We start from the raw sequence: 10,989 nt of genomic DNA, 5'->3' as shown, positions 1-10,989 counted from the left end.
CCTGCCACCTACTCTGAGTCTGTGCTTCCACGGTGAACCCCATCCTGTAGAAGCCAGGAATGGGGCGGGGGGAGCCCTATGAAGCAGCAGCATCGCACTCCTGGGGAGGTCCAGCTGCTAAGACTTCTACAGCCCTTCCAAAGCCAGTGTCCTTCCATAGTTAGAGGCGACTTGCACAGACCCTTCAACACTCATCTTTCCCAGAGTCATCCTGTAACCCAGGCCAGGTGAAGGACGCCTCCTGGCGTCCCACAGCCCATGTTCACACCATCCTTTCTAGGTGATCAAGGCACCCATCACACAGTGTTGCCATAAACTGGGTCAGGTTAATCTTTGCATTCCCTTTAGCAGCTGGGAGCAGACTGGGACCGTCCACAAATGTTGGAGGGAGGAAGAGAAAGGAGGGAAGGGGAGGCCCCAGTGAGGGAGAGTGCCAGGTCCCTATGCACTGCCCCACCCTCCCCCAGACACCAGGTGGGGATCCTGGGCAGGGCCAGCTTTACTGGTTTGGGGTGGGGGGTGGGGGGTGGGGGGTGGGAGAAGGGACACGCAGAAGCACGGTCTACAGCCTCCAGGGCAACTGGAAGTCCTCGGGTTCCAGCGGACTGCAGTGGGTCGCCTCCACATTCCTGAGGTGCTGGCGAGCCAGGAACAGCGCGACCTGCCGGCGCCGCCGCCGGCTCAGGCCCTGGCCCACTAACCAGGGGAAAGCGAGCCCGTGCGGGCCCCAGGCCTCCTGGTCCTCCTGCCGGTCCTCGCAGCGCGCGCGGTAGGAGCGCAGCAGGTCTAGGCACCACTCGTCATCCACGCGGTAGCGCGCGTAGAAGGCGGCCTCCTGGGCCAGGCTGCCGGCACGCAGCCATCGGGTCACGACAGCGAGGCCCTCGCGCGCCATCACGGCGGGGTAGCGGTGCTGCAGCAGGCGCAGGAGCAGCTCGTTGCCGCGGTGGCCCTCCACGTCGCCCGACGGCAGGGGGCGCAGGTGGCCCGAGGTGCTGACCACGTCGTCCAGCGTGCGCCGGAGCAGCAGCACCGGCCCGGGGTAGCGGCACAACTGCTCGGCCACGTTGAGGTTGAAGTGCTCGCGCACCGTGCGCACCACCAGCCCCTTCCAGCTGTGGGGCATGACCTTCAGCGCCAGCGGCACGAGGTCGTCGAAGGTGGCATCGAGCACCAGTGCGCCCAGCTCCGGGTACGTCATGGTGGCCCACGTGGCCGTGAAGCCGCCGATGGACCAGCCGTAGACCACCACGTGCGCGGGCGGGAAGTGCAGGCGGTGCAGCGCGTACTTGACCACCACGTCCATGGCGTTGGCGTCATGCTGAGGGAACGGCGCGCCCGTGCTGCCCCCGAAGCCCGGGTGGTTCCAGCCCAACACCGAATAGCCGGCCTCCAGCGGCGCCGACAGACAGCCCATCTCGTAGAAGCCGGCGTTGCCCTCGCAGCAGATGACGAGGCGCAGGCCGCGGCCATGGCTGCCCGGGCGCTGGCGGCGGTCCATGAACATGGTGTCGATCTCGTTGCCGTCACAGGCCACCAGCTTGGCGCGCCGGCCGCGGTAGCGGTCCACCAGGCGCTCCTGGCCCTGCTGCAGCAGCGGCAGCAGCGCCCGCGTCATCAGGAACATGGAGCCGGGGTACACGAGCCAGCGGCCCATTGAGTGGGCCAGCGCGTAGCTGGCGAGCTGGCCGGGCAGCTCACGGATCTGCTGCAGGAGGCACTGCGCCTGGCTGCGCGCCCCGCGGGGCGGCCGCCCCTGCGCGTCTTCGCCCAGCGCCGCGCCCCGCAGCAGCCACACGCCCGCCGCGGCCGCCGCGCACGTCAGCGCCCGGTGACCGCTGCGGCCCCCGGCGGCGGCGCGCACGTCATCCCAGCGGAAGCCCACAGGCCAGCCGCGGAAGTTGTAGGTGTAGTTTGCCGTCAGGTAGATCTTGAACAGGTGCACCAGCGCCTTCACGAAGCAGACCACGCACATGGGCGCCGAGGCGCTGGGCCCCGACAGAGAGCCCTAAGGCCCAGTCGCCGGGCCGGGTTGCGCTTGCAGTGGGAGGCCCAGGTCCGGCCCGGAGGGCGGCGGCAGGGGCGGGCGCGCGCGGGGCCGCCTCGGGACATGCCTCCTCAGGGCTTGGCCCTCGTGGCCTTTATGACCTGGGCCCACCGGGGACCAGGAGAGGCGTCCTCTGCCCGGCGAGGGCCGGCTTTGTGAGTCACCGTTGCCCGGGAGAGGCGGCACTCTGTGATGGGCGCACAAAGGGTTCCCGGGCGCGGTGGACCGCCCCCCACCCCCGCCAGGGCCACAGCCTCAGGACCCTGGCGCGGCCACACCCTCGCCAGGCCCTCTTTGGCCCGCATTCTCCCGGGGCCTCATTAGCCTCTCACCCCACGCCCAAGGCCATCTCCACCCGCGCCTGAGCAGCGTCTGGCCCCCTCCTCCTTGAACTGTAGGTGGACACACAGGCCAGAAATCAACAGTGCTGACCTCTTCCTGGGTCTCACCGGGAAAAATGCAGGGCTGCCCACGGCCCTGAACCCCCACCACCTCCCGCGGCACCTGCCCGGGTGGGAGAGGGAGCAGAGACAGGACGAAGCAGCCCTGGGGATCAGGCTGTGTGAGAGTCCGCAAAGGCTACGTGGGCCCCCCAACAGGCCGGCCAGGAGGAGCAGCTCCCTGCCCAGCCCTCCCAGTGCAAGGGCGACGCCCAGGAAGTTCCTGGGGGAGCAGCGAGGCTGGCTGGTGGGGCTCTTTGCTCACTGCCTGTGCCCCTGCCCTCCACACCTTCCTTCCCAGGAAAGGGGGTGAGCGCAGGCTGGAAACCACCCCCCCCCTGCCCCGACCCTGCCCCCCCACCCCGGGCTGTTCTGGATCCTCTTTCCACTGACGCCTGCAGAGGCAATGATCTTCTCCAGGTGGGTCCTGCCTGGCCAATGTTCCTCATTTTCAGCCCCTGGTCGAGCCCTCCTCTCCCTGAAACCACCCCACAAGATGTCCCTTCTCCTTTTCTGGAGGGCTCTCGTGGGTTCTCCTTTCTCTCCTGCACCAAAGTGGGCTGGCCCACCTGAGGGCAAAGAGGGCAGGGCAGAGTCCATGGGGGGAGGCAGACAAGAGCCAGGTTCCGGGGTTGGGGGGGGGGCTCCTTCAACAGTTGCCTGGACCTGAAAGGGAATTTGGCAAACCCACCTGGACCCTCGGAACCCGAGAGGCCTGCCTTGGAGACCCCAGCCCTCTGGGGAGGGGGCTCCAGGCCCCACAAGTCCTCTCTGCTCCACTGCCCTGTGACGCTGAGCTGGGGGCATTGTTGGTCCGGTCAGCTGCCGCCAGGCTTGGGACACAGAGCTGAGGACGGCTGCTGCCCTCCAGGGCTGGTGGGCAGGAGGGGCCAATGGGCAGAGTGAGTGAGTTGAGAGGGTTGAATAGCCATCCCCCCAACCCCTGTTTCCAGGTAAAATACAGAACACCCAGTTAAATTTGAATTTCAAATAAGCAACCAATACTTTTTTTGAGTGTAAGTATGTCCTAAATATTGCATGAAACATACTCATATTAAAGTATCATTTATCTGAAATTCAACTGTAATTGGACATCCTGCTTTTTGGTGTGTTTGTTATTTTTTGCTAAATCTGGCAACTCTGCCCCCAGCACCCCTGCCCCCAGGCGCTGAGATTCTGATCTTCCTGATTATCCAGCTCGTGTCCCAGACGGGGTTGCTTCACTCATCAGTCGGGTCCTGAGGCCCAAGAGGGCGGCTCAGAGCCCGGGTGCAGGCTCCGCTCCTGTTCCCTCTGCCCTGAAAGCACTTCTCCTCTTCACTAGGTGCACTTTAGTGCAGCAGGGGCCGTGGGGGCACCGCCCCAGGAGGGAGCCCGCAGGGTGCCATGTCTGGGGTCAGGGGATGGGCAGAGCCGCCCATGGGGACTGGTGGTCCTGGTCCTCCTGAGAAGTCGGCCCCGGCCCTGAGGTTAGGGGGAGCGTGTGGGCGTTTACTCTCCTAGGGACCTCTTTCATAAACTCATATCCTGGGGGGGCGGGGGGCGTGCAGACCCAGAGGCTCCAGGCTCACTTTGCGAGCCCTCAGGAGCGACCCCAGCCGCAGAGCAGAGGCTTCGTCCTGTGCTCAGCCCGGATCCAGGCAGACATGGCGGCCGCGGTGGGGCGGCCCGCGGGATCGTCTGCACGGTATGGTGGACACATCACATTCTGTTTTGATTCCCCGGGGAAAGACGGGGCATGGAGGAGCAGCGTCCTCCTGGGGGTAGTCTCCCATCTTGGTTGGAAATAGAGGCTTCCCTTTGGCCGGGCCCACCTGCCCTTGGCTCCCCCGGAAGAGCAGGAAGCTTGGAGGAGGGGGAACAGCCAGAGACCGGATTCTGGGGGGCAGAGGTCAACGGGCTGGGGCTGCTGGCCCCCCGGAGCCCTTACCCTGTGTCTGGCCTGGCCCCTGACCCCACCAGCCCTGCCCCCAGCCCACAGGAGCCCAAGTGCCCCAGAATCACCGGCTCTGTTGAGACAGGAAAGCACATGACAGGAAGGGAGTCCTCCTCCTGCTGTCCCCTCTCCAGAAGACCCCCCAGACGGGACCAGCTGCAGCAGCAGTGACCTCTTGTGCCCCATACCCCTGGCCTCGGTCTGCTCAGCGAAGGTGGGGCTGTGTCCCCTGTTTTCGGTGCTCAGATGGAAGAGGCCACCCCCCAGTGTCCACCGGGCAGACATCTGAGCGTGCGTCCCCCCTCTCCCACCCCCTCCCACAGGGCTGGCTGGGGTCTCTGACCTCTGGCCTCCACCCCACAGGGCTCCCACCCTCCCCCACTGAGCAGGGCTCCCTCCTGGCCGGTTCTGCTCAGCTTCCCCAGAGGCCCCGATATAGGCTGCCAGCCTCGGAGGAGGAACGGAGGGAGAGAGGGAAAACCAGTCCCAGAGGCTGGAGGGGCGGGGGCAGGATCAGAGCCCCTGGCAGAGGGTGTCCGGGCTCTGGGGGCAGCACCGGCCCTGGGAAAGCTGAAGCTGCCCCACGGGAGGGGGAGCTGAGTCTGCACAAACGCCTCTGCTCAGGAAATGGGGTGCAGGGAAGGTAGGGGGTGGCTCGGAGCCCGAGGACAGGAGGGGACGTTTCCTGGCGGATGCGGGGTCAGAGAAGGGGCGGAAATGGCCAAGACAGCTGCTGAACATCTGGAATCACAGAGAGTTACCGGCGCCCTCAAGGATGGCGGGGTTTGTGGGGAGCTGTGCACACCCCCGCCCTCTCCTCCTGCCTTCCTGCGGGTCAGTCTCAGCCTCCCCTCCCACTGTCCCCCCATCAGGGTAAAGCCTGGGTTGGGGTCAGGAGCCCTCCAGGCCAGTCGGATGTGGGCCTACTTCCCGGGGGCTCGACACCCCTGGGTGGTGCACAGTGTGTGCAGGCCACAGGCCCGCTCCTAGGGTGGTCCCCGGGGCCCCATGCACGGCTGGAAGCATCAGTGCACGCTCGGAGCCCCGGGTCGCTGCTGGCGGAGCCCCTCAGGGCGGACCTTACCCTTTCCACTCCTGCAGCCCCCACTCAGGGTTTGATGTAAGGTGATGGCTGCATTATGTTATGCAAAGAGTCACATAGGCTCCCTGCCATGAGTCAGGCAGAGTGTACGAAAGGGGACCGTGCTTTCCAAGCCCCTCTCTGGTACCCAAAAGTCTTAACCTTTCTCTACTTGCCTGCAGACATGCCCACCTACAGGCCTGTGAGCATCGCCGCATGCCCGCGGCTGGCCAGTGGCCACTTCTCCCCATGTGCAGACACTAACGCCCCAGCGTACCCTCTGCTGGTGGATACCCAGGTTTCCAGATCTTTCCCTTCAGCGTGGCTGCCAAGAACACCCTTGTCTGAGGATCCTGCCCTCTTGGTGATTTCCCCTCCACACCCGAGTCCTAAGAGTGTGCCAGGGTGTGGCCAGATTGCTTTTCCAAAAGTTTGTGCTGGCCTGTGAGTCATGTGGGGAGCGTCTGCAGCAAGGCCAGGGAGTGTGGTGGTTTAGTATTTGTTGGTCTACGTGTGTATAAGTTTAATGAGTGTTGACTGATCCTGACCTGCTGACCAGGCACCAGGAGCCATTCCATCAGTCAGGTAATCCAGTCCTGCTTTTTGCCCGCTGCCCCTTGGAGGTTCCTCACCTGTGGGACCCCCGGGCTGGCCAGCTTCTCTCTTGGTGGCCAGATGGAAACTGTGGCCTGGATCTCAGCCAGCCCTGGCTCTGGAGAGGGGAGACTAAGCGGGGCGGGGATGATGGGATGATGCAAAGGATGGGGTACCCTCGGCCTGGGAGTCAGGTCTTGGGGTTTGGGGGTGCTACGTGTTTTCAGCAGGGGACTCTGAAGACCAGTGATGATGGCGGGAAAGGGGATCAGCACAGAGGGCCTGAGATGGCTCCTTGCCCACTTGCCCCAGCGCCCCCCCTTCCCCCCACCCCCGAGTTGGAGCCCTGGTTCCTGCCCACAGAGCCTCTCCTGGGGACTCTGACTCCACCGGTGGGGGTCTCCAGGGGGCACAGATGTTGCCTTTCCCTCCTGGCTCCTCCAAGTCCCAGAACCATCAACATTTGTCTCCTGGTGTTGAGGCGGAAGGTGGGAGGTGTCTCCAAAGGGGCAACCCACACAGTGGTCCTTGGAGAGCTCCGGAGGGCGACCCGGAGCCCCCCACACCGGTGCCCCGTCCCCCTCCTCCTGACACTCCAGCGGGGAAGCGGCTCCTCTTTGGAGGCGGGGCTGTTACTGGGACGCTCCCACTATACCCCCAGCAGCATCCTGGGTCCAGGCAGCCAGCCCAAGAGCGAAGAAGCAGGTGGGGGGCGTGGGTAGGGGTCTCAGGAGTGAGCCCTCGGCTCTCCTTGGCGAGGACTGGGTGGGGATCCCCTTGGCCTCCACCCGAGACCCCCAGGGCCAGCCTTCCTGGGGCGTGGCTCTCCCACCTGCCCCGGTGGGTGGGCTGAAGCTGGCTTCCGCTTAGGCCCGGCGTCAGGGCTGGGGGCTCCTTCCTGACGCCCCCCAACCCACACCAGAGAGCGGAGGAGGGGGAAGCGTCTGGAGGTTGGGGGCGGGGCAGAGCCAGCCCAGAGCAGGGGGGACCCTGCAAGGCCCCCGAGATCTCCTGGGGTCTCTGGCGCAGGGTCGGCTCCGCCCTTCGGGGTACGCAGCCGGGGGAGGGGCCCTCCTTGGGCTGCACTGCCGGCACCTCCTGCGCTGCCTCTGAGCGGATCTAGGTTACAGCCCTCGCGGCTCCTTCTAAGTCTCTTGCGCAGATTAAAAATGGCAACTGTCCTGGAGCTGACCCCAGGGGACCCTGGAAGTTTCCTCCCCCCACTTGCTCACAGACAGTCTCTGTTCTCAGCGTCTGCTCAGCTCCGGGGCGGCTGCTCTGAGGCGCGGGCTCCCCACCCCTCTCACCCCGCCGGTCTCTGGGGAGCTGGCGCGGGGTCAAGCCCACCGCAGCCCATCCAGCCCACCTCCGTGGAGGGTGTGGGCGGGGCCGCGCCAGGGCCCAGACAGGCAGGCCCTTCTCCCCGTCCCCTCCCCTCCCGGCTGCCCCGCTTCAGGCAGAAAAGTGGGGCAAGAAGGGAGGGGGGATGGGGGGAAGGGAAGGGGTCCGCGCCCCCTCGCCACAGCCGGGGCCCTGAGGGGTCCAGGAGGGGCGCCCCGCGTTGGCTCCTGAGGTTTCCCCAGGGGGCTGCCCTCCAGGGGGAGCCCACTCGGACCGCACACACACCACAGTCATGAAGGCATCACCACCCCCAGGCGGCCTGGCTCCAGGACAGGATCTGGGGGCCAGGAAAGCGTCTGGGCCTTTGCCCTAAGCCCACCCAGGAAGGCAGTGGGGCGGGGAGGACGCAGGAGCAGAGAGGGCCCCCTTATCCCCCCCTTCCTGTCCCCCACCCGCCCTGGGGATCTAACCGCAGGGCTGCCCACCCAGCCACTTTGAAGCTGCCTGAGGAGCGGGACTCAGCTGCCGGGGCTCCTGCGCCGGGCCCGCCCCTCAGGCTGAGCTGCGTGGGAGCCGGGAGTGACCACAGGGCTGCCAGCAGCCTTTGAAGTGCTGGGGCGAGGCCGCAGGAAGTGGGCGGTAGCCCACCCAGGCCCTGGGCCCACCCCACCCGAGGGCTGGAGCCCCTGCCCACTGGGCCCATGCACTGGCCACCTGGGCTGCCCAGGTGTGCCCTGGTGTGGGGAGTTAGGGGGTCAACTCCCCAGCCTCTGGCGCCCAGCCCCCATTTTGCCCATGCTCCCTCTGGGGAAGCAATGGGGCCAGGAGTTGGTCCCTCTCCCTCAGCTAAAAATAGCAGGGCTCAGGCTGGGTGGAAACCCCCCTGGCGGGGGAGGAAGGAGCGGGGCCACAGGGCTGGGGCCTCCGGGAGTGAGGCTGGGCAGGAAATGCCCGGGTGCCCCGGCCCCAGCAGCAGAGGTTCCCTTGGTGGCACAGCCCCCTGGAAAGTCCCAGGCGGTGCCTGGGACCCGCGTGGGGCAGGAGTCTCCCAGGTCCCTCGCATCCTGGAGGGGGGGCCTCCCCCATACCCCAGCTGGTGACCACTGCCTGGGCCTGGCCTTCCTCGCCCCCAGGAAGCCCGGATGGAGCTAGTTCTTCCTCCTCGGTCATCTCTGCGCCTGGCGATGAACTGAAGAACCCGCCTCCAATCCCCCCTCACTTTCCCAACAAGCACCATTCACGGAGGGCCTGCGGGGCTGGTGGCGGGGGACAGGGCTGCCCCAGGGCGCTTGCTGAGCACAAGTAAGGGCTTAGCCTGAGGGAGGGCCTTTCAGGAGGGAACACCGGGTGGTCGCCAGCCTGGAGTGGGGAGGGCAGGAGCCGAGACCAGGAAGGTGGCGAGGAGTTCGCAGCCTGGCCCTGGGAGAGGCCTGGAGCTGAAGGGAACTTGGCGTCCTGGAGGAATAAGAACGAGGCCAGTGTGGCTGGAACCTGGGAGGGGGGGTACAGGAATGAGGCCAGGAATGGGGGACAGATCACGTGGGGCCTGGTCAACTGGGGAGAGGGGTTTGAGAGGAAGCCACTTCTCAGAAGCCACTGAAAGATTCAGCAAGAAAGTTCCAAACTCACGTTTGCATTTCAGAGCAGTCACTGCTTTGTGAAGGAAGGGCTGGGGGCGGGGGCGCGGCTTAGGCTGGAGGAAGGCTCCAGAAGGCAGGGAGGGGCCGGCACGGGGGGGGGGGGGGGGTGTGGGAGCAGGCGGGCACAGCGGCCTGGGAGGAGTGCGAGGCCCGGCGAGTCAGGGTCCGCTCCCGGTGGCACCAGCCTCCCGGCTGATTTTCCGAGCGGAGAGCAGCGGCTTAGGCGCTGGCAAGGAGAGAGTGGTACCAGGAGAGGATGGGTACGCTAACGCTTCTGGTGTTCTCCAGAGAAAATATGAAATCTAAACAGGATACGAAGGAAGCCAAGAGAGGGGAAAGCCGAGTGCTTGGGAGAAAGGAGGGCTGTTCCTGGTGAGATGTCACAGCTGTGGGCGAGTGGGGGCGTGGCCACAGCGGGAGCTGGTGGGAAGAGTCGCTTCAGGGTGGGTGGAGGTTTAGGTGATGACTTGCTCCAAGGTGTGACTCTGGAGTGGGGGACTGGAGGTGTTTGGAGGTGGGGAGGTGGAGGAGACATTCAAAGAGGGCCCTCACGACGGCTCCACGGAGGGCAAAGCAGGCGTTTCTAGCCTTCACCGTGACAGACACCACCTCTGTCACCGCCAGCAGCCCCTGTCACTGTCCCCTAACCACAGTCACCTCCATCATCATCGTCACCTCTATTGCCTTCAGCGCCATGATCACGTCCCATCAGCATCACCCAAATCCACCGTCCCAGGCACCACCATCACTGGTTCATTCACTCACTCACTCTGTGGGCAGTAGTCCTGGCACGGAATTGCACTGGGCTCTGGTCGTGGCGATGAACAACACAAGAGATGCCTCTTCCCTTGGTGGAGCTTACAGCCTCGTGGGGCAGAGCAAAGACAAACACACTCAGAGGTTTAGAAAACAAGCATTAGAATGATCCCGCAGTCCCACTCCTAGGAACTTACCCCAAAGAAATGAAATGAATTTGTCAGCTGGCAAATGGTCCGTCTACACACTGGCAAGAAAAGGAGTGGATAACTGCTGCTCAGAACGATCATCCCTGCTAAGGGAAAGGAGCCGGGACCAGAAGACCCCATTCTACGCGGCTTTGTTTATGTGAAATCCTGGGAAAGACAAAACTATAGTGACAGAGAGCGGGTCAATGGTGGGCAGGGCAGGGCAGGGCCGGGGGGCCGGGGGCAGAATGAACACCAAGAGGCTGAGGGGACTGGGGGGTGATAGGAATGTTCTATATCATAATAGTGGGGGAACAGTGGGGTTGCTTACACGACTGTTTGTCAGAGCTCATCGAATTGTATGCTTCAAATTGGTGAATATCATTGTATGTAAATTATACTCCAATAAAGCCTCATTTTTCAAAAGACGTAAGAACTGTGAGTGGAATCAAGGAAAGCGTGCGGAGGCGATGGGGACAGAACTGAGGGCTGGGAGCTGTGAGGGCTGGGTTTGGCCTTGTCTTGCTGGCAGAGGTGTCGCTCCTCTTGGGTCATGAGCTAAGTCCGTGGTTAACTCCCCTTTGGTGATTTTTTTTTCTTTCTTTTTTTTTTTTTAATTTTTAATTTATTTATTTATTTTACTTATTTTTAGCTGTGTTGGGTCTTCGTTTCTGTGCGAGGGCTTTCTCTAGTTGCGGCAAGCGGGGGCCACTCTTCATCGCGGTGCGCGGGCCTCTCACTATCGCGGCCTCTCTTGCTGCAGAGCACAGGCTCCAGACGCGCAGGCTCAGCAACTGTGGCTCACGGGCCTAGTTGCTCCGCGGCATGTGGGATCTTCCCAGACCAGGGCTCGAACCCGTGTCCCCTGCATTGGCAGGCAGATTCTCAACCACTGCACCACCAGGGAAGCCCCCCCTTCGGTGATTTTAACTCGGGTGAACAGAGGCAGATCCAGACTCAAGCTGT

The 10,989-nt window shown here is 64.0% G+C and overlaps 1 protein-coding gene across 1 annotated transcript; it reads right to left on the bottom strand.

The window, feature by feature from the left end:
• Window positions 1-562: 562 nt before the first annotated feature.
• Window positions 563-1,975, bottom strand: ABHD16B (abhydrolase domain containing 16B). The gene has a single exon (XM_007185188.2). It carries the CDS (start codon window positions 1,973-1,975, stop codon window positions 563-565), a length of 1,413 nt encoding a protein of 470 aa, XP_007185250.2.
• Window positions 1,976-10,989: the final 9,014 nt, after the last annotated feature.

This window comes from Balaenoptera acutorostrata, chromosome 15, assembly GCF_949987535.1.
Source record: "Balaenoptera acutorostrata chromosome 15, mBalAcu1.1, whole genome shotgun sequence".
NCBI classification, from domain to species: Eukaryota; Metazoa; Chordata; class Mammalia; order Artiodactyla; family Balaenopteridae; genus Balaenoptera; species Balaenoptera acutorostrata.
The sequence above is the reverse complement of the archived record's forward strand: the minus strand, read 5'-3'. Positions and strand labels throughout refer to the sequence as shown.

Excerpts from the sequence above, each read along its gene's own strand:
- ABHD16B (XM_007185188.2), bottom strand. The coding sequence starts at position 1,975 with ATGTGCGTGGTCTGCTTCGTGAAGGCGCTGGTGCACCTGTTCAAGATC.